This window comes from Hoplias malabaricus, chromosome 2 (genome assembly GCF_029633855.1).
Source record: "Hoplias malabaricus isolate fHopMal1 chromosome 2, fHopMal1.hap1, whole genome shotgun sequence".
Taxonomy (NCBI): domain Eukaryota; kingdom Metazoa; phylum Chordata; class Actinopteri; order Characiformes; family Erythrinidae; genus Hoplias; species Hoplias malabaricus.
The window spans coordinates 19253759-19278010 of NC_089801.1; the positions used below are offsets into that span (position 1 = coordinate 19253759).

At 42.4% G+C, this 24252-nt stretch overlaps 1 protein-coding gene across 2 annotated transcripts in view; it reads left to right on the forward strand.

The window, feature by feature from the left end:
- The window catches only part of brinp1 (bone morphogenetic protein/retinoic acid inducible neural-specific 1), a 182929-nt gene that overhangs the window by 136837 nt on the left and 21840 nt on the right, over positions 1–24252 (forward strand). For both annotated transcript variants that reach the window (XM_066659000.1, XM_066659002.1), the window contains exon 6: positions 18063–18299. In XM_066659000.1, the coding sequence (XP_066515097.1) occupies positions 18063–18299 (237 nt within the window). The remainder of the gene's footprint in view (positions 1–18062; positions 18300–24252) is intronic.

Below are 24252 nucleotides of genomic sequence, written 5' to 3' on the forward strand. Positions count from 1 at the left end.
AAAGTCATAATACACAGCTTAAAACATGAGTGGACGGCAAACTGCCCAGATCTGTCACATGTGCTAGCTACCTCCATTAGCACAGATATGGGGAGAGAGAGGACCATCCTTCTCACCCAGACAGCAAAGCCAACTGGCTTTGGAACCAAACTCACAATCTCCTGAAGATGGGGCCAATGATCCTGGAACTTCCCGAGAGCCCATGATTTCTGCTTTTCCAAATTCAAAGATCAGTATTAATGTTTTTCTTCTCACACTCTGAGTGATCCTAAATTCACATATAAACCCATGACTATGAAAACCTCTAGCCCACGTCTCAGACGTCTGGTTCCCATGCTCTACTGCCTTGGCTCTTCCTTTGTATATATCCCTTTTACCTAATTCTGACATCAAAACTCAACTGTTTATAAAAATATTCAATATAGACAGACCTAATCGTGATTGTGCCTGGGGGTAGGGAGTGGGTGTTAGGGGGACACACTCCAAACTGAGGGTTATGACGCCTTGTGCATCACAGTGAGACCAAAGAAATCCACAAACGTTAGTGTTTTCTCTTTTAAAAACCATTATCACCTGTGTATCTTCTTAGTTTAATGTAACTTCAGTGTTTTAGGAGCTTTTGCTTTATAACAAACAGAAAACATCAGTAGCAGTAGCTGATGTCCCTGATAAAGGTTTATAAATGGTTTAAATGCCTGTTTATTTCATGGTTATTAATTGGGTTGTAAACACCTTAAAGACCATTAATACTCAAGTGTAACACAGATATGAAAATAGTGACCTCTTTTTACGTCTAAAGGTGAAAGTGTCAGAACTTACATAAAAAAAAAAATTGAGGTAAACAATAAGCTGATATTTTAGAATTAATTTTATCGTTTCATATGTTAAGGTGCCCCTACATTATCATGTGTGTCTAAAAAGACATTCGGTCTGATGTTAATTTGATTACAATTTGCTGTTAAAAAGATGAACAAACAAAGCTGTCAATTTACAGTAAATGGTAAAGCAATTACAGTCCAGCACCCTTAGGTACTGAAACATTTAAGGTGGAAATGGAAGCCTTGGAGTAGCAGTCCCTGAATAAGAGCTGAATTCAGCATCATATCACAGAACAGGTTTGGGGGAGGGTGATGATATATGATTGTGAAACCCCTCCAAAGGTGTATGACAGCCTAAAGTATAAGTAAGTTCCAGCAGCTCCTCTGATATCACTGCAGACTGGCAGAGCTGTTGATGGGCCGTCTCAATTTGAAGGGAATACTTTAAGCACTACACGCTGTACCTCAGCTCCAAGGGGCAAAAGAACACTCAAAAACATGGGGTAGTGATAAAAACAAGAAATGAGATTGGGTCTAAAATCTCAGCAGTGCACCTTAGACGGCTGTAATACACTGGCTCTTCTTTTGTATCTATTTCCTTTTCCCAGAAGTTGAACCCCTGTTGGAGGCGTTCCTCCTCCAACTTCATTGACTTGTCCATAAAAGACGGCTGCTGGGTTCCTCAATATGGACCGTCCTGATCGTGATATCACTATGTGTAACAGTACAGTGGGTTCGTCTGCGTCCAGATTGTGTCTGTCCGACTCTTGCCAGTCTGTCAGTCTGTCGCAGCAGATGAAGTTCTGATTGTTCTCTGGACCCGGGCCAGCGCAGACTGACCTTCAGTCCAAAACGCTGCTGGCAGATCTCCGTGGCATTACTGCGTCGTGACTGGCACCAGCCTCTCTGCCGAGGATCGCTCACAATCACACGTCAAGGAAAATGTAACAGCTTGCTAACTCAGACACTGCCTTCAGTTTCGGGATAAAAATCACACAGTGAAATATATCATTATTAATTTAACAGTATGACACCAGGCATGGCTTTAGCTCATCGCTGATGTCCAGTCACAAATCACTAACGTCCTTTTAATGACCACAAAGGAGAGAGAAATCATGCTCCAAATTCTGAATAGAAGTCAAGGAAGAATGATGTTTTCAAAATTATTCTGGACCATTTCTACTAGACATTAATCCTCAAATCCAGACCCACTTTCTTAAAGATACATGTGCTACAAAGGGTTCTTTTAGCCTTGCCATAGGAGAGCCACTTTTGGTTTCATAAAGAACCTTACATTTGTAAACATTTTGAACATTTACATTAAGTGATTTTTATATTTATTCAGACGCTTTAGATTGGCTCTTAATGGAATGTAGTTGTTAATTTATTTATATAATTAAGAGTGCATTGTAAGGGTCCGCTGACACTCTGAATTCATGGTGGGCAGGGGGGTTGGGGGTTGAGACAAAATGGAGATACAAGGTTCTGGGCCCACAGCTGCGTAACACACCTTAAAAATTGAACATCTTGATTATATCGACTTCTACTTACAATACATTTAGCCTTAATAAACCTCCTTGTTACTGCACTCACTGTCCAGTTTACCCTCCCCACTGTCCACAGAGAAGCTTGATAGTTTTGTAATTACAGACTGTAGAACACCCATTGGAGTGGATCAGACACAGCAGTGCTGCCTGGATACACCCCTCCCTCGTTGGTCCACCTTAAAGATGTAAAGTCAGTAGAGACAGTAGTTCAGCTGTTGCTGCACAGTTGGTGTTGGTCGTCCTCTAGTCCTTTCTGGCTGCGGAAAACAGGAAATTCATGTTCAGGGGACTATTCACAGAGCGGGTGTCATCTCCACCCGCATCCACACAAAAGTGTAATGTCACTCTACTCAATGCTTAAAGTGGGCTAGAGGACTGTGTGTGGAGTGATGACTGTAAAGTGATTGATGTGTGTATGACCACCATTCCCCTGCTACATCCACATCAGCCATCAGCCCCCCCACGCCCACCCCAACCTCCAATCTACTGCCCAGTGTTTCACTGACCCTTGGCTGAACAGTGGGTTTCTCAGCACTAGCCCAAACAGCACGGCTCTAAGAGACATGTGTCTGAGGCAAGGTCAGATGGAGAGAGGGGACTGGACACTGATTAATCGTTATGAACCCCTCAGGGTTCAGCAGAATCCGTCCAGAGCTGAATTCGCAGACTTCACTGCTTCTTGCTGGACGTCTGGCCCTGGACCAGTGGGGGTTCTCAGGCCAGAGACCACCGCTGCCAGGGTCAGGAGCTTTTGTGCTAATGCTAGTGCCCTGTTGCTAGGGAGACAGATAGAGTACAGTGTATTCAAGCTGTTTTGAACTCATGGCAGTGATGAGTTGATACTGTGTGTGTGTGTGTGTGTGTGTGTGTGTGTGTGTGTATGTGTGTGTGTGTGTGTGTGTGTGTGTGTGTGTGTGTGTGTGTGTGTCAGATGCAGATGATGCTCTTTACCTGAGATTAGAGATGGTTCTCAGTCCAGCAGTGACACTGAGGGGTTATATAATTCCAGCAGTACTGCTGTGTCTGATCCATTTAATCCAGCACAACACACACTAACAACATTTTTTCAATCATTTTAGTACATATCTGCCTCTGTTCCAAATGCATACTCATCTCGAGTCGTTGCTGTCAATTTTGCTGTTATTACATGTAATTACATTTGTATAAATACATGGTTATTATTACTGTTTTATTAAAACATGGGCAACAGTCTACATTATGGAGTGGTGCTTTCTTAATTTTACCACATGGAGATATATGATTCCACCATCATTGATATATTTCAGTAAATTTGATTTGTAATAAATATATAATTACATATGTATAGTGTCAGTAATAACTGATGTACTACAGTCTGTAACTGTAAACTACAAAGTGCTCCTGTATGAGGCAATAGAAACAAGTAGGTAATTTGACCTCACCTCATTTGACTGGTTCTCTTTAGACCTCTGGACTCTGAAGTCTGGACTCTGAAGGTTTTCTTGCCAAAACTATGTACCATTTTTATTTTATTTTATTTTATTTTATTTCTTTATTTTTTGGGGGCTCATGCTGGAGCTTTCATCCCTGCCATTTCCTTCTGACATCTGAATACAGTTTTTTTTTTCAACCCACTTTTCTCTCTCTCTCTCTCTCTCTCTCTCTCTCTCTTTATGGGTGAGGCTTTGTTATCTTCACACCTGCGAAGGGCCGATAACGGTGAGCGATAATGTGACAAAGGCCTCTGCAAGATTTTGTACTCTCTCTGTTGGATGGGGCCTAAAATGCTGAGGTGAAAAAAAAAGCAGAGAACCTGACATCAAGGGAAGCCCACCTTCCTCCACGGCCATCAAAGCCGTGCCGAGTTGCTTCCTGTGGCCGGGAGGAAGATGACGGCAGGTGGAATTACAGCCGTCCCAGTGCTTTATTGCATAATGAGCGCGTGCAGAGCCGAACGCGAGAGGGAGAGATAGATTTTGGCAGCTCTGGAGTCGGCTCTCTCGCCCATTGTGTGGGGCAAATGAGCAGAAGGCAATCTTCTTCCAGCGCTTTAGACTTTTTGTCATTCCCCCACCATTATCCCTCGCTCTAAATCCCTCTGGAATGCTCTGCTTAGATCCCTCCAGGAGACACGGGCATTGAATTTAACCCTTTGTGCCATCGGTCAACACAGACTATTCAATTTCATGAGTGCTTAAACGTCACCGTCTAGTGCAGCGTACAGATCCTTAAGGGCTGCAGGTTTCTGAGTGAATAGAGGGATGCCTACAGCTCCAAGACCTTCTGAAATTAGTGCATGTATTATAAAAGGGCACGCCAGATATTCATAACATTTCAACGTTATGATTTGTAGCTATTTTATGGTCCTAAGTGAGCTCCCAGCCAGTGGTGGCGCTGTTTCACTGAATCCAGACACACTGTCTGATATGCACCTGAAGAAGGATCTCAGACAAAGTACAGTAAACTGTCGGTGGTAGTGTTAAATGAGCACAGAACCTGCCCGTTGTAGTCGGGTGGAGCGTCAGGGGTTTAAACGCTCAGTTGACAGAAACCCACAAATCTAAACACCCACAAATATGTTTAATACACATAGTAAACTTTATGATGTGCCCAGTGAGAATGTTTGTAATTTTTCAAAAAATAAGAAAAATATAATGCTCTTTAAAGGGAACATTTACGAATGTGGGGAAATGTAGCTCAGTGTCTTTTAAGGTGGTCTTTTAAGGTGGTCTTTTAAGGTGTGTCTGAGGAGAAATAATGACTGTTGTTTGTAAGCGGGTGAAGTGTAACTCATCTGTAACATTTTATTCACTGTTTGAATTCCCACAGAAACTCATGTGTAACTGAAGGTGTTTAGTTTTGTAGCACTGTCGCTAACACAGTTAGCCGTCTCCTGAATTTGGAGACATTTCCACCTTAAGTGACCTGTAACAGCAGAAATAAGTCAGTGTTACCCCCCTATGGAGCAGGAATAGAGCAACATCCTAATCTTGGTTTTTGCTTTTTAATGTCTTTAGTTCTCTCCACAATCTTTAAATACACCAGATGCCTCTGACACGAGGAGAGAGAGACATACCAGCAGAGACCGTGTGTTTTTACATTCATTTATTCACCTAAGAGCTAGCGAATGGTGAGGAAACCTTTTCAGAATGTTATACAAATGCAGATAAATAACTTTTAAAGAGTTTAGATCTTTATTTCTCAAGTAACCTTTTTAAAAATTTTAGCATATTTCTTTCTCTGTTTTAACTACAGTTAAGTCTAGAGTTATTTCTCTCGTGTTGATGCTAGTATGTGTAATTACACAGGTAATAGCATAGTAATTATAAACGTTTCTCTTCAAAACATATCTTCCATTTTCCCAAACATGGACACAATACTCCACCTGCAACAATAGCTTTCACCAAAGTTAAATTTGTAGCTACATTTCATCACTGTGCAGTTAACAAACACGTATCTCCATGTTGGTGGATGTTCAGTTGACTACATCATTTGTAAACAGCAGCTGTCCTTTCACACTGTGTAAAACATGGACCAATAGAAAGGCTCCAAAATTACACTGAATGAAATCTATTTACATTGATTTCTATTGAACGTTAAGAAGGTTTTTACTTCCTTTATCTGTGCAGTTAATATTTAGGGAGATGGATGTTTGTAATTGGACAGAGAAGATGTGTATAATGTCAATAACATACTTTTTCTACTGATATTAATTCAGAAGGTAGGAGACTTCACTGCTGAGGTTTGTCTCCAGAAAATGACAAAAACTATGTGAAGACTGTTGTTTTGTTAATGAACTCTTGAGCTGATCCAAACGATGATGACATCTTCTACAAACACAAACCCAGCGCTGCGTAATTAAAAGTCTAGATTCTGCGTCTCGTGAGTGTTTTCTGAGGAATAAAGAAGAGAAAGGCGAAGCGAGGTGTTGGAGGGTGTGCTCTCCGTGCGAGGCTTAGTGAAACCTCATGTGGAGAAGCTGTTGGCGGACGACCGAAGTTCTGAAGGAGGATTACGCAGCATTGTGGTGGCGATCTGATCCTGAAATTTGATTGAAAACATGTAGCTTCAGATTATGTGGTGGTTTTGAAGGTTCCTGGATGATGGTGATCTCTTTCTACAGACATCTACAAGCTGCTCAGAAACTCTCTTCACTTTCATCTGCATCAGACGAGGAGGCGTTAGATTACGATTGCGCCTCCAGAACCACGTTAAAGAACAATGTACCTCAGGGTTTAGGAGAGGGTTACTGTACTTTGTAATTCTACCCCCCACAGAGCAGGTGTGATGTGGTGGTGGATCATTCTCAGTGCTGCAGTGACACTGACGTGGTGGTGGTGTGTTAGTGTGTGTTGTGCTGGTGTAGAGTGGATCAGACACAGCAGTGCTGCTGGAGTTTTTAAACCCTGTGTCCACTCTCTGTCCACTCTGTGAGACACTGCTCCCTCGTTGGTCCACCTTGTAGATGTAAAGTCAAAGACAGTAGCTCATCTGTCGCTGCACAGTGTGTGTCGCTCGTCCTCTAGTCCTTCATCAGTGACACAGGGCACTGTCGGCTGGATGTTTTTGGTCGATGGAGGGGTTTTAAAAACTCCAGCAGCACTGCTGTGTCTGATCCACTCTACACCAGCACAACACACACTAACACACCACCACCATGTCAGTGTCACTGCAGCGCTGAGAATGATCCACCACCACATCACACCTGCTCTGTGGGGGTCCTGAGCGCTGAGGAACAGGGGGGAAGGGAGGTAACAAAGTATGCAGAGCAACAGCTGGACTACAGAATGACAGGGTGCTCCTGTGTGGTCAGTAGCGCTGAGAGAATGGACAGTGAGTGCAGAAATGAAGGACTGACCGTCTCCACACCCTTGATTACACAAACCCAGAGTCTTTCCCTCGTGTTTTAATTCTGCTTGGAATATAAATAAATAACCTCGGGATATTGGTTCGTCTCAAGATGCTCCGTCTGCGTCCCACCGGGGGGCTATAAATATCCTCTCATCAAGGAGAGAGGAGGATTTAATGAAGGTGGGAATTAACAAGTTGTAGTTAAATGGAGGAGTCGTTTGTCACTGAATTTCCCGCCGTACGTTGTTTGGAACGAACTCTTTAAGGTGGTTTTAATGAAGGCAGGTCTCTAATGGTCTGAATAACCCTATAACTATGGTTTGATAAGGATCTAGTGCTCAAATAATAGCCTACATTGTCTGTGGGGGTCCGGTGGGGGTCTTGTGGGGGTCCTGAGGGGGTCCTGTGGGTGTCCTGAGGGGGCCTTGAGTGGGGTCCTGTAGGGGTCCTGAGTGGGGTCCTGAGGGGGGTCCTGAGGGAGTCCTGACAGGATCCTGTGGGTGTCCTGTGGGGGTCTTGAGAGGGTCCTGAGGGGGTCCTGAGGGGTCCTGACGGGGTCCTGTGGGTGTCCTGTGGGGGTCTTGAGAGGGTCCTGAGGGGTCCTGACGGGGTCCTGTGGGGGTCCTGAGAGGTTCCTGAGAGTGTCCAGTGGGTGTCCTGTGGGGGTCCTGAGAGGGTCCAGTGGGGGTCCTGTGGGGGTCCTGAGCATTACAAAACAAAGTATGCAGAGCAACAGATGAACCACATTGTCTAATTGTAGAACAACAAGTGCCCCTCTGAGAGCTGTGTGTGGAGCAGAGAGGATGGAGAGTGAAACAAAGAGTTGGTTTTTAATGTTTTGGTTGATTGATTGGTGAATGTGGTTGAATTAAATAAAACATACAAAATGTATTTAAAAATATTAGAGTCGTCTGGTTACGTGCATTTTATTAATTTCTTGAAAAACAATCACAGCAGATATTTGGATGAATATTCTCTCTCTCTTTCTCTCTCTCTCTCTTTCTCTCTCTCTCTCTCTCTCTCTCTCTCTCTCTCTCTCTGTGTGTGTGTGTGTGTGTGTGTGTGTGTGTGTTGATAAAGGTGGTCTCTAGCTTTGTAGTGACTTCTGAAGCAAAACCTTTGGCTTTGGCATCAGTAAATAAACAGAATAAGCAAAGAAGTAGTTTTCATTGTTCTCTCTCTCTCTCTCTCTCTCTCTCTCTCTCTCTCTCTCTCTCTCTCTCTGAGTCACAGTCCTATCTGGAGAAGATTTATGAATATGTGAGAATGGCCTGAGCCAACAGTTTTCAAAGTGGTGGGGAGAAAATAAATTAAACAGCCCCACAGGCAATTCATCTGGTGTTTGATGGATTACACACCCATCATCATCCTCTCTCTTTCTCTCTTTTTCTCTTTCTCTCTCTCTCTCTCTCTCTCTCTCTCTCTCTCTCTCTCTCTCTGTCTCTCTCTCTCTCTCTCTCTCTCTCTCTCTCTCTCTCTCCTTCACAGAATGACAGGGGCATTCACTAACAAACAAACAAACAAGAAAATGAAACAAATCAATTAAGATTCAATTGTGGTGTGTGTGTGTGTGTGTGTGTGTGTGTGTGTGCGTGATAAATCTAGCAATGACAAGTATCTGGAAATAAAGAGACAGTGTTATGGGGAATGATCACTGTGTGTGTGACTGCAGCAGTGGTGTGCGACGTGGACGTCAACTCAGAATGGATTTCATACTGAAATAATTATTATTTTGTTTATCTGTTTGTTTGTTTGTTTAAAAACCCTAACACTTGAGGAGCTTGAGTCAAAGCCTGACCTTCAATTAGAATCAGAACCAGAATCACTTTATTGGCCACGGTGCTGCACACAGAGGAATTTGTGCTCTACATTTAACTCAGTCCTTGCAGTGAAACACACATTTACACACACACACACTAATGAACACTAGGGGGCAGTGAGCAGTGCCCAGAGGACAGCCCCTAGCCACGGTGCCCAGGGAGTAGTTGGGGGTTAGGTGCCTTGCTCTAGGGCAGTTTAGTCATGATCTGCCGGTCCCGAGGATCAAACCGAAACGAGCCCAGTTCCCTCACCAGGCCACGGCTGCCCCAGTAATAATTAATAATTTGATATTCAGAAAATCACCAGTTGTAACAGTGGAATGGTGTTCTCTGAAGTGAAAAAGCTCTATCCCTTACATTTGAGATGGATGATGACTTATCCTTCAACATCAGCATCTTACTACACTGAGGTTTATTTAACTGAATGCCATCAAATCCACACAGCAATGTCCCAACACTAGAGTCCTTTCTGAATGTGAGAATCAGTAAATAAAACAAGTGAATCCACCAGATAGACACCGTGAGAGACAGAGGAGGCCGGTAAGGGATGTACAGAATCATGTACAGTATCGTGTACAGTCTGGCAATGACATGTGATCAAAAGAGTGTTTGAACTGTATTTCTGTGCTGTGTTATCGCTAAGAGTTTAATAGAAACATCGTGAATGGCCGTTGATGTGTGCTCTTTGACCCCAGAGGGTTAAAGGGAACTGGTCTGTGTAGAACCCTGAACACTTGGTTGGATATTATTTTGACCCAAAAGGGTTCCTCTACTGTTATGATGTCAAGCTTGTTACAATATTGGAGTTGTTTCTGGTGCCGTATCGAAGCCTTCTCACAAAGGTGCTCTGTAGAACCATCTATAGCACACTCTCCATCAACCTGACGAACCCTTTAATCACTCAAAAGGTTCTTCAAGTGTTCAAGGTTCTATATAAAACCATTTTCTTTATCAAAGGACCCTTGCGGAAGCATTATATTTTAAGTGTGATGGATAAACACACTTCTAAAAGAGACTGGACGTCCACTAGATGTAAGATTTAATGGCGGTGTTATGGCCATGCCATGACGGATTGCTCTCATTGTAAAAACCTCCTCCTTAATGCCGTATCATTTGGGAGATTGATGCAAGGCCGCTTTTACTTCAAACCTCTGGACGCCAAGGCAACAGCCAGCTGATGAAATCTCCCCTCCGTGACCCGGGGGTCAGCTCTCAACAGGAGGTGGTCAATCCAGAATGTGTTTCTACACCGAGCAGCCCACCACTAAATCAGCTTTTCACCGTCCTCCCTCTCGAGTCTCCAAACACTCCCCCCCCCCCAAGCCCCTGAGCCCATGTGCTTCCCCCGATTCAGTCTGAGGACTTTAAGCTTCTGGTATCATTTTATTTTTAGAGAAGAGCTTTCTCAGAGCTTTATACAATATTACCTTTGTTAAATGCTCAGATCTTTATTCTCTGGGTATTAGGTGTTACTCACAGTGAATAAAGCCTTAATTAAATGTTATAAATACTTTATACACAGTCATTTAAGCCTTTATTACATGCTTATAAATGCTTTAAAATGGCCATTAATTGAACTCACAGCGAATAAACATTAATTCAATGTTTCAAACTGAATTAATAATTTAGTAAATGTTTATATACATTATTTAATCACTGGTTCCTAAGCTTTGAATCACAATGAATAAAGCCTTAATTACATGCTCATAATTGCTTTATTCACTGTGAGTAATGCTTAACACCCAGTGAATAAAGCTTTAATTAAATTCTTATAAATGTTGTATTATTTATAGCATACAAAAACAGGCTTTAGTTGTTTTAAGGAAGCTTAATACACAGTGAATAAAGCCTATTAGACTCTTATAAACATTTAATTCAAGATGTTTTACACTCTATTTGTTATTAACACATAATTGGTGGTGTAATAAATGGAAATCTTTAGTGATATACCTTTTATTTACAATGTATACAATGTTTAAATCATGCATTATTAAAAGTAATTTTATAATTTCTGATGACAATTTCTTTTCATTATACGTTGGAAAAAATAACATGTATTACACAGCTAATTAACAGTTTATTACAGCATAATAAGGCTTTTAGTCTGAAACAAGACCTCCAAAAATGCCTAATATATTTTCCTTAAGATAAAGTGTTGCCAAGGTCCTGTGCTGGTGACCGCACTGCCTGGACACACGCCGGCCTTCTGCTTTACGACCCAACTCCTGAATGGATGTAGAAGCGTCCAAGAGGAATGCTGTAGTTTATCGATCGATTCCTGCTTGAATCATTGCCACACGCTGGGAAAAAAATAATGTTCTTAAATACATTTGGCAACACCAAGATGGCGTAGCAATAAGTGGAGCAATTACACAACCTTAAGACGGGGTGTTGTTATAGGAGCTCGTAAAAAACGCCCACTCTGACGTTTTTAGGAGTGTGTTTTCCTCGACGACATCTTGGAATCACTCAGATATATTGAGGAATATTGATCGGCTCATAAAGTCATTTACAGAGAGTGTTACTGCGGTGTTAGTGATGTAGAAACATTGTTGTACAATACAAGAAACTACAATATCTCCTTCTGCCAAATATGTATCATTGGGCATATATTATATTATGGGATAATATTCACTACTGAGCAAAAGTCAGAGACCACGCATCAATCTGTTCAGTTACATTGAGGTGAGCTGGTGTCGTCAGCAACTGACCTCACTGATGTTTCAGTTCCATCAAATGCTCACCACTTTGGTTCATATCTGTGTTAAAGATTTTCCCAGAAGATTTGACGCTGTTACTAAAGCACACAGGGGGCTAAGTCTGCATTGTTCGCTCCTATTGTAGTGTAATTTCATACGGTTTCATAAAATTTCATGTAATTTCATATCATTTGATGTGATCGTGCTGTGCAGTGCAGCGGGTCCATCGAATGTTCACCAGCCAAGTTCAGAAAAGTGAGCACAGGGTGAGAAATCAGGGCATAAAATACAGGCTGTGTTTCTGTGGGTGTCCGGCTTTCAGCACCATGGACAGCTCCATCTCCCCTTTCTCTCAACTGTGTCGCTCTCTTTTCGCTCTTAACATCTCTCTCTCTTCTCTCTCCCCCTCTCTCTATCTCTCTCACTCTCATTTCCCTCTCTCTCTCGCCCCCTCTCTCTTCCTCTCAACCTACAATTTGGTGCACCATGCAATTTCTTCCTTACCCTTCTTAGACTGCAGACTGCCTGATTACCAGGGCCATCACCAGCTGTAATTTTCCGTCTTCACAGTAATTATCAGCTGTTTTTGGGGAGGTTTGAAAGTCTGGAACAGAGAGAGAGAGAGAGAGAGAGAGAGAGAGAGAGAGAGAGAGAGAGAGAGAGAGAGAGAGAGAGAGAGAGAGAGAGTCTATAGTCACTCATTTGCTTTCCTCTGAGCTCTGTGTATAATGTTCTCCTGGAGACATTGCGGACTCATGCTTTTAGAAATTGAAGTATAAACTCTCCACTCCCAGAAACTTCTTCCTCCATACCATCAGTTTGTGAGACCCTCTTCTCTAAGAGCCAGCGAATGGTTGTGGGAACAAGGTTCACTTGAACTTAGCTGAACTCATGTGTCTCTAGTCGAACTCCACCCTCTGCCTCCAGCGCTCTGCACCTGCAGAACACACTGCTGCTGCTGCTGCATTTTTAAACACATCTGCCTCTGCTTCTGATGCAAGGTCTGCGCTGGAGAGCACAACGTCAGCCCCAGCTTCATCCTCTGCACACATCCAGGGGGTTATTTCTAGAGCAGTGGGCTTTAATGTGGTGGTGTGGTCTCAGGGCCCGGGGTTTCGAACCTCAGGTCACTGTGTGTGAGGAGGGTGGTGTGTTCTCTCTGTGTCTGTGTGGGGTTTCTCCGTGTGCTCCAGTTTGCTCCTGCAGTCCAAACTCACTCACAGGTTTGTATTGAGTGACTCTGTGAAACTGTCCACTGGTGTGTGTGTGTGAGAGAGAGAGAGAGAGAGAGAGAGAGAGAGAGAGAGAGAGAGAGAGAGAGAGAGAGAGAGAGAATGGGTGAATGTGTGAAACTGTGCAAGGGTGTGTGTAAGTATAAGTGAGTGACTGGGTGAGTGTGTGTGTGTGTGTGTGTGTGTGTGTGTGTGTGTGTGTGTGTATGTGCGTGTGTGTAAGTATAAGTGAGTGACTGGGTGAGTGTGTGTCTTTGTGTGAATGTGTGAAACTGCCCAAGGGTGTTTGTGTGTGTGTTTGTGTGAGTGAGTGAGTGACAGGGTGTGAGAATGTCCACAGGTGTGTGTGTGTGTGTGTGTGTGTGTGAGTGACAGTTTGTGAGAATGTCCACAGGTGTGTGTGTGTGTGTGTGTGTGTGTGTGAGTGACAGTTTGTGAGAATGTCCACAGGTGTGTGTGTGTGTGTGTGTGTGTGTGTGTTTGTGTGAGTGACAGTTTGTGAGAATGTCCACAGGGGTGTGTGTGTGTGTGTGTGTGTGTGTGTGTGTGTGAGTGACAGTTTGTGAGAATGTCCACAGGTGTGTGTGTGTGTGTGTGTGTGTGTGTGTGTGTGTGTGTGTGAGTGACAGTTTGTGAGAATGTCCACAGGTGTGTGTGTGTGTGTGTGTGTGTGTGTGTATGTGCGTGTGTGTAAGTATAAGTGAGTGACTGGGTGAGTGTGTGTCTTTGTGTGAATGTGTGAAACTGCCCAAGGGTGTTTGTGTGTGTGTGTGTGTGAGTGAGTGAGTGACAGGGTGTGAGAATGTCCACAGGTGTGTGTGTGTGTGTGTGAGTGACAGTTTGTGAGAATGTCCACAGGTGTGTGTGTGTGTGTGTGTGTGTGAGTGACAGTTTGTGAGAATGTCCACAGGTGTGTGTGTGTGTGTGTGTGTGTGAGTGACAGTTTGTGAGAATGTCCACAGGGGTGTGTGTGTGTGTGTGTGTGTGTGTGTGTGTGTGAGTGACAGTTTGTGAGAATGTCCACAGGTGTGTGTGTGTGTGTGTGTGTGTGTGTGTGTGTGTGAGTGACAGTTTGTGAGAATGTCCACAGGTGTGTGTGTGTGTGTGTGTGTGTGTGAAACTGTTCTCTGCAGAAATGGAGCTCTGTCCGATACCAGAACTAATCATGCAACTCATTTACGTGACCTCTGTAGTGTTTATGTGGACATCAGTTCCTCACAGAAATGTTCCAGAACCATACAGATGTGTTTCCATTGTTGTTAAACCTCAGAGGTGCTCAGGTCTGAGACGATGTATAAGAGGATTTTCAGCTCAGTGCCTTGAGTAATAATTATTGTGTGAATTTAAGGGGCACACAATGCTCAATTAATCTTTGATGAAGTGGCTGCTTGGGAAGTGGCGCATGGCTCTGGAGCTCCTGCCTTTGCCAAGTATAAGTGTGTGTGTGTGTGTGTGTGTGTGTGTGCGTGTGCGAGCACCAGGGCCACGGTGCTGAATGTCAGGATGTTTAAAAATAGCCCTTTCTGTGCTAACTCACCCACAAAGGCGAAAAGCAGGAGCCCTGTTTTAGCATTTAGATAACTCTCAACTCTCAGCTCCCGCGACTAAAGGCCGCGACACGTAGAGGGCAAACGCGGCCCGTGACTTCCACAAGTTCCTCCAAGTTCCTGCAGCTCTCCTGCACCGCAGCAGCTTCTCTCCTCCTCACTGCAGTAATGAGCTCACCTCTGTAAACCCTTAGAAATCTCTCATCACAGCATTAGCACGTGTTATTTATTCCCCGTCGGTGATGGTGTATGTTCCAGCTGTCGGTCCCACGCTTTGCTTCTGTGTTGGGAGTTTGGATCATCGTTTCTGTGGCAGTGGCTCTCTGTTCTCCTCTGTAAAGAATGGACTGGACTTGTCAACATTGCTGTGAGAAGCTGATGGCAGCCGCGAAAGCCTTAGTGAAGTTGAACTCATCCAAAAAGAGGCCAGAGGTTCAGTGCCATGGCTCAGTGCTGGTTTAGAGTCCTCCAGCCGACTAACCTCGGCTATTCCTGCTCCTCTGTGTGTGTGTGTGTGTGTGTGTGTGTGTGTGTGTGTGTGTGTGTGTGCATGCAAAATAATATACGCAAATCAGCAGATTATGAAGCGCAGTGGGAGCCTCACAGACTCAACAAATCAGCAGAATGCAGGGGTCTGGTTTTCCACCTCCTCCTCAGACACTGGGGGAAACATGGGGTGGGGCAGATTTATATAAATAATTATCGATCTATTTACACTTCCTTATTGTAAGCTCTCTATTCTGATCAGGGCCATGGTATGGAGCCTATGGCGTATTCATTCATTCATTCATTCATTCATCCTTTCTTTCTTTCTTTATTTCTTTCTTTTTTCTTTCTTTAGTCTTTTTAGTACTTCTTCTTTATTTATTTCTTTAGTATTTTACTTTATTTGTCCTTTTAGTCTTTTGTTTGTTTCTTTCTTTCTTTTCAGTATTATTTCTTTATTATTTCTTTATTTAGTCTTCTTTCTTTCTTTCTTTCTTTCTTTCTTTCTTTCTTTCTTTCTTTCTTTCATTTTTTTCTTTATTTCGATATTTTTTGTTTAACAGAAAAACCTTAACAAACCTACTGTGTTTGGACAAATGTGAATGAGCTTAATTCTGATTGGCTGCTGTTCATTTCATGCATTCGAAAAAATAAATAAATAAATAAATAAAATAAATGCTGTTTTTATTTTTCTATGTAAGTGGGTGGAGCTAAAGTGATGTCAGCTGATGGGGATGAAAACATGGAAATGTGAGAAATATATGTATGTATTTGTTTTTCATGACCCCTGTGTTTACCCTGGTGTATATGCAGGGGGTGGAAACATCAGCTCCTACAGAGTGGAGCCCCTGTCACATTTTCATATATTCATATATATATACAGCTCTACTGTCTAAAAATGCATATGCAAATGAGCTCTGTCTCGATTGAATACAGTGTTCTCTGAGCTTTAAAACCTACAACTTCTGTGTAGGTGGGCGGGGCTAAAGTGGTGGATGATGAGAAAGCGGATTTCTCTCAGTTTTAAATGTAAAATATTATATATTTGCCATTGTCTTTTCAGCAAATCCCCACATTTTTAACCATTCTTAAAGACAGTGAAATTACCATAATTACATATATACTTTCTTGTACCCAGATCTTTTTTATTCCTCACAGTGGAGACTGTTGGTTCTGTAGAAATGCCTCATCCCCAGGGTTACAGTATGTGAAAGGTGCATGTATCATATACATTTTGGCTGTAAAAAAGATCCCATTCTGAGAATCGTATTCATCTGTAACGCAGTTATTCACGCAGCACAGAGTCACACGAGTCACAGAGAACGGAAATAAACGAAAAAGAAGATGAATTGTTGCAGTAAACAGTTCGGCGCTGAACACGGTGTGTGTGCACGAGGCGTTTCAGAGTCAGACGCACAGCACAGTAATGAACCAGGGCACTTTCTCCAGCGCCAGCCTTCAAACGGAAAATGTAATGTACAGTGGAAGGTAATGGACACCGAGGCATGGTGCAATGTAGTGTAAGAGAAAGCAAGCCCTGGATTTAATAAAGCAGCTGCTAAAATACGGAGGACAAGACGGGAGAGGAATCTGTCACATCTCCATGTTTATATCCCGCGGTGTTTGATTATTTATTCTATTAATATCACACTGTCACTGAATATACACAGACTGTACATTTAATACATATTCAGTTAAAGTGGACGATAGGCTCAAGACTCAGTTACAACGCTTTAACAACCCTTTAATTACGTTTTTATTCAGAAATTGTGTGAAAAAGATTCAGAGACTTGTTTCATTTATTTATTTATTTAATTAAGGAGATATAATTTTGAATGGATTTTAATGAACACAGCCTGGTTATTTATAGAGACATAGAGAGATAGAGAGGACATGGGGTACATTAATGTACAGTTTTATACTAAACATTTTTAAACAGCCGCATTTACAACAGAACACTCTATATACAGAAGTACACATGATCGGTGGTAATTGTACAGACGCTACATGTGCTCCCTTCCACTGGTGGCGCTATTTCACTGAATCAACTCCAACTCTCTGTGATGAACCTGAAGGAGAATCAGAAACAGTGCTGTAAACTGTTGTGGGACGACATTACACCAGACACAGTCCTGCAGCTCCTGACCTTCTGGAGATTAAAGTTAGGATTAGGGTTCAGGGCAGGGTTCAGGGCAGGGTTCAGGGCAGGGATCAGGGCAGGGTTCAGGGCAGGGTAGGTGTCAGAATATCACTTTTACTTCCACAAAGAGTTAACTATATTTAGTAAACAGTGTATAGATCCAAGGGCGGCACGGTGGAGCAGCAGGTAGTGTCACAGTCACACAGCTCCAGGGGCCTGGAGGTTGTGGATTCGATTCCCGCTCCGGGTGACTGTCTGTGAGGAGTTGGTGTGTTCTCCCTGTGTCTGTGTGGGTTTCCTCCGGGTGTTTCGGTTTCCTCACACAGGTCAAACACACACGTTGGTAGGTGGATTGGTGACTCAAAATTGTCTGTGGGTGTGTGAATGAATGTGTGTGTGTGTGTGTTGCCCTGTGCAGGACTGGCGCTCCCTTCAGGGTGTATTCCCCCTTTGCGCCCAATGATCCCAGGTAGGCTCTGGACCCACCGCGACCCTGAACTAGATACGGGTAACAGATAATGAATGAATGAATGTATAGATCCAGGGGAGTGGTATAGATCCTTGGAACCAGGCGGGTGTGTTTACATTATTATTATATTGGGTCAGCGCTGACTGTTAGTTCTTGTTTAGGCTTTTAATCAGATTTACAGGATTATAAACTATAATAATAATAATAATAATTATAATAATAATAATAATACGCCTGATGGTTACCATGGTGATGGTATGTAGGTATAGCAGTAATGTACAACTTTTATCCACAGGCTCAGTGCAGTTAAAGTGGCATTGTCTATTTTCTCCAACACTTTCCACAGGGCACTTCTTGATGGAGAGTCAATAATTCCCTCCATTCCTCTTTAATGGTTTCAGTAGATTGACTCTCTCTCTCTCTCTCTCTCTCTCTCTCTCTCTCTCTCTGTGTGTGTGTGTGTGTTCTGGGCAGGTCTCCAGGTCATCTTCCCCGAGTACCTCCAGGAAAAGTTTGTGCAGTCGGCTCTGAGCTACATCATGTGCAACGGCGAGGGAGAGTACGTCTGCCGCAACAACCAGTGCATCTGCCGCTGCTCCGAGGATTTCCCACAATGCAACTGTCCCACCACCGACCTGCAGATCATGGAGAACACGCTGCGGGGGATGGCGGAGTCCTGGGCCGCGTCCTACAAGGATTTCGAGAACTCAGGTGAGTTTGACGTGTCCGTATTTACACTCACCGGACACTTTATCAGAAACACCTAACTTCTGTGACCATTCTCTGGCCACTTTATTGGAAACACTGACCTTGTATGTCCATCCTCTGGCCACTTTATTGGAAACACCTACCTCTTATGTCTATAATGTGGCCACTTTATTGGAAACACTGACCTCTTATGTCTATAATGTGGCCACTTTATTGGAAACACCTACCTCTTATATCTATAATGTGGCCACTTTATTTGAAACACTGACCTTGTATATCCATTCTCTGGCCACTTTATTGGAAACACTGACCTTGTATGTCTATAATGTGGCCACTTTATTGGAAACACCTACCTCTTATATCTATAATGTGGCCACTTTATTGGAAACACCTACCTCTTATGTCTATAATGTGGCCACTTTATTGGAAACACTGACCTTGTATGTCTATAATGTGGCCACTTTATTGGAAACACTGACCTCGTATGTCTATAATGTGGCCACTTTATTGGAAACACCTACCTCTTATATCTATAATGTGGCCACTTTATTGGAAATACTGACCTTGTATATCCATTCTCTGGCCACTTTATTGGAAACACTGACCTTGTATGTCTATAATGTGGCCACTTTATTGGAAACACCTACCTGTTATATCTATAATGGGGCTACTTTATTGGAAACACCTACCTCTTATGTCTATAATGTGGCCACTTTATTGAAAACACTGACCTCGTATGTCTATAATGTGGCCACTTTATTGGAAACACTGACCTTCTATGTCCATTCTCTGGCCACTTTATTGGAAACACTAACTTATGTCTATAATGTGTCCACTTTATTGGAAACATTGACCTTGTATATCTGTTCTCTACCTTCTATTTCCATTCTCTGGTTATTTTGTTAAAAACACTCTCCTTGTACTATTGTAACTTGGTCACTTTAAAAAATACATGCCTCCTACATCCACTCACTGGCCACTTTATTAGAAACACCTTCCCAATATGTTCAGAATACAGATATATAACTTTCCAGTTGTTGCAGTTAGCTCTAGTGTTAGCTCAGCAGCTCACCTGAAGTCCCAGTTTCTACCTGAAGCATTAGACACCTACAGATATCCCTTGGCTATAAGAGAATGAAGGTCTGTAGCTGCTCACCAGAAAAAGGGTTTATAAAAGGGCGATCATTGCAGATCCGGTGGATAATTTGAACCATGTTGATTTCGCATGAATCACCACGTCACTGTAATGAGTGAATCCATGTGAATTCATGTGGGAGACTGGGTTAAAATTACAAACAGCCTGCGGTGAATAAATGCCCAACAATTACAGTCCACTTTTTTAGTTCATGGTCCACATTTCTGAGGCTTAAACGAGTGTCAGCCCAGTCGTGTCTCTCTGCTTAGTGCGTAGCATGAGTGGACTTCCTGCTGAACGTTTCAGCTCCCTCCCCAAAATAAAAGATATTGTGCAGCAGAGTCTAAATGCGATGTCTTCCTCTTGTTTACGGCGTCCCGTGGGGGTTAGCACAAGTGCTAAATTGGTCCTGCTTTCAGGTGTTCTCAGCAGCACATCATTATTTTCCAGCATCATCTTTTTCTTTTATATTTCACTGTATTTTTTTTTTTTTTTTTGCAAGCGAAACATAGGTGTGTGGCTTTGAAAGACTCCAAACCCACCCCAACCCACCCACCCCCTCCCAAAAAAAAAAAGGACAAAAAGGAAAAAAAAAAAATAAACACATAACAGCTAGGACACAGCACAGCAGCTTTATAAATAAACAAGGTCAGTTAGGGATTTTAAAGTGACCACCCACAGTCTTAACTATGTTATATTTATTGCCACGATTGCATTTGAAGAGCATTTTTCATGTATTTATTTATAAATATATATATTATTTAAAAATAAACCCTAGGAATCTGAAGATATCATCCTTGAGTTGTGTTCTATTCGATTTAAATTGTGTAATTACATATGTATAACTGCATAATTACACAACCCCCTGTTTTGTTCAAGCCATTTATATAATTATTATATTTAATGACATTATGAGGATAAGTTATAATCTGGATGAGGCATAGCTCCAGGCCACCAAAGACCAGAACCATTTCCATACAGCTATGTGCTAACGGTACTGTGGTGCTAACGGGTTTCCATTCATTTTTATTTACTCTTGATTACAGCTCAGATTAGATTTTCTAATTGAGCACTGCTTTGAAAGAAAAGAAAGAAAGAGGCCTTTGAAAGTGGACACACCCTGTAATGTAATCCATGCTTTATACACTGACCACCCCTGTGTCCACTAATTGAACACAGCGTCGTTTGAAGTCATGGGCATTGATTCATTCCGAATTGAAGAGCGGACCCTCATTGTTGTGCTCAATACTGCGGCGATTGATGAAGATGTATCAGCTCCTGGGGGTCTCTCCTGGGCTCAGATGAAGCTGTTTTGTTTGTGGAATAGAAGGAAACATGTCTAAACAAGTGAGGTCTAGAGGGGTATTAGCCCTGGCTCCCAGCACAGTGGAACCGTGTTCTCTGGAGGGTGATGATGCATCATTCAGTACATTTGGGATGAGCTGGTGTTTGAGTGGTGATTGTGATGCAGATTTCACTCATCCAACATCAGCACAGAACTTCGCAAATGCCATGAAGTCCTCACAGAAATGTTCCAACATCGAGTGCAAAGTCTACCCAGATGAGCGCAGGGTGTTGTTGCATCAAAGAGGGACCCATTCCCTAAAACATCGGATGAGTATCTGCCCAGAACGACGGTCAAGAGACGAGCTCTAAATTGAATTAATCAGCTGAGACTCTTGTCGTTTTTACATGAGTCACCTTCCCCTTCTCTGAATAAAGCTCCGAGACTAACGTCTTTCAGACAGTCTGCAGTTAAAAAAAAAAAAAAGAAAAAAAAAAAAAGAAGTGGCCATGAATTATTCACAGGACTCAACGCCTTCTGTCAGAAAAGAGAGGCTTCATTTAATGCCTACAGTCAGTTTTATCCTTCGCTCAGATCCACAAAGCTAAAGAAGCATCAAAAACCCTGGCGCCGAGAAGAGCGAAAAGAAACACACCATCACGTCATGTATGTGGACAGCAAATCAAGCCCAGGTCCCGTTCTGTGTGTTTTATTGTCATTGCAGCTGCTGAAACACTCCTTAAAATAGGATTTAAAAACATTGGCTGACACCCACGATGCGACTGTAAGACCCCGGGAGGTGTAAACCGTCAGAACACTCGTCAAAAGTTTGGAGGCACAAAAGCGTCCTAATACAACTGAGCTTGTCTTCTTTGATATTTCTTGGAAAGTCAATTTTCCAAAAGCAGTGGCCATAAAATATAACTCTCCTATTAAGGAAACTGAGCTTTCAAAATGGCCTGTTTTGAAATGTGGTTCTTGTGATTTCCCAAAAACAAATAAATGTATAAAAACAGTATCTGGATCAGAGACATTTTCTGGGAAAGTTTGGGTATCTGATGGAGGTGGTCGGTGAGGCCAACAAGGGGCGCTGTCCCTGTGGTCTATGTAGATCCCAATGCCTGGATTTATTTAGTACAGAGGGACACTATACTGATTAAACACCTCTGTCCTTCAGATAAGACGTAAAATCCAAGGTCCTGACTCTCAGAGGTCGAGGAAATTATTGTAAAGTTCCTGGAAAAGTGTTGGGATGTGACAATGATGTCTGGCTAAATCTGCCACTGTCTTCACTCTTAATCTAAGAAAACTACCAAACTGAACTAATACATAGTCAGTGACTCCTATTCACTGGGTCAGAAACATGGGCAAGGAATTGATGTTTGGACCAGTAGCAGTAAAAAAGAGTCAGTTCAAAAGAATCAGTTCATGAAAATGAGTAAAAAATAAATAAATAAATAAATAAAACATCTCTACACACATCACCTCCTACACTGTTGTACTATTTCACACATATATTTATCTGATGTCCGTTTCTTGTTGTGGACATGTTTTTGAAAAATGAAGGAATCTGTAACAGTTTGGACACAGAATCCAGACAATTGATGATGTTAATATTGTATCTGCTCATTCCTGACACTGGGGAACATGTAATACTCATCCCCTCTGGATTCAAAAGAAAGGAGGGTGGTCTCTGACTTCCGCACAGTGCTGTAGATGAAGTCGCTCAAGCCGAATGGTCCAAACGATAGTGGGGATGACCCTAATCACGCAGAACAGAGCCTGACACACACAAGCTGAGCGTTCCCCTTGCTCAGAGTGAGAAAACCTACCAAAATAGGTTGGTCCCCGAGGGGACGTCTCAATATCCACCTGCCAGCCCCCCTCTAGCTTATGTATTATTAACAGGTAATAAAAGGTCCAAATAAAACCCGACTCTCCGATAGAGTTATATTGAATAGAGGACGCCCCAAATTGAGTTTGAAGGCCTCAAGGTCGCTGCAATATTTCTGGAGAAGGGCCCGGCAATAAACGAAGCGTCCGTGGTGTGTGATAAACACGGGACTGCTGGGAACGGCGGGAGGAGGGAAATATCAACCCAAAGAAAACCCCGCTCCAGGAGCCAAGTGGCCCTCAGAGACTCGTTACCCCTCCATTCAGGAAGGCGGTAATTGTTTGAAACTGATGACGGACGGCTGATTGGCTGTAAGTGCACACTTTAAACGTCTCTTCTTTACCGGAACAAATAAATGACCTCCAGTGTTGTTGGAGAATAAGTGCTGTATTTATGGAGAGTATCAAATCTGAAAGGTTTGTAGCTCAATATCAGTGGCACTGGTGAGGAGGGGCCCGTAAATAGTAAATACTCTCAGATTTAGTCCTAGGTTTGTGGAGTGATAGCAAAAGTAGGTGGTGGATTTCATGACTTTTCTGAAGTACTTTCAGGCGTAGATCACGTCTGATCAGATTTGTTTTTATGCTGAAGAAGAAACTGAGTGTGATTTATCGCTGTTGAGAAATAAACAATTCGGGGCCAATTGTATTATTTCGGAGCACCAACAAAAACATCAATATAATCCATGACTGCTAACACATCTACGATGTTAGCTTCAGTATTTGTGTCAGTGTTAACACTATGGAACTGAACGTCTACAGAGATTAATTCAGTGGTCCTTTAAACACTAGAACGACTAAAACTATGCTTTTTTTTTTTTTTTTTTTTTTTTTCATAAGGGAAACTTAATCTGATAAATTCTACTGTTCCTGGACCAATCAGAAGCTAAAATTGTGTTATTTGTTACTTCATTATTTTTACAAAATGTACTTTTTATTTATTTATTTATTTATTTATAAATAATAATGGAATAATTAACTATTGCCAAAAAGAAAATAGTCTAGTCATAATTTGATCGATCTCTCTCTCTCTCTCTCTCTCACTCTCTCCCTCTCTCTCTCTCTCTCTATATATATATATATATATATATATATATATATATAACTCGAATATGCATGTGTATGTGTAAAAGTGTAAATGCGTGGTACATTAAGTAAAGAATAAGTTGCACAAAAGAAGGGCAGGGAAATTAACCAATGAACCTAGATCCAAATTACGAAGAACAACATAAACAAGCTTTATCTCTCTCTTTCTCCCTCTGAGAACTCTTGAATCCTTTGGACCGTTCTCTAACCCTAGCGTGACCTCAGAAAGTGTAGCTGTAAGTCCACTAATGGGCTACAAGAAGGGGGGGTCTTGTCCTCAGGATTCTGAAATTTCAGTCATGCTAGTGTGTGCTAGCTTATTTGCTACGACTGCATAAGTGATGCATGGGGTTAAATGTATTGTGTGATTTGCCACCATTTAGCATCAGCTGCTTTTACCACCAGCTAAGCTTTGAACTGTGCTCTGAAGTGGAAATGGCTGTTGCATGGATATAGTCAGAGGTGGGTTGTTAACTGAGTCTGATCACTAGGCATTTCCTCGCTTAAGGGCAAGGCCTCCCAGCTCCTCCAGGCAGGAGTTTCTGGGTTAGGGTTAT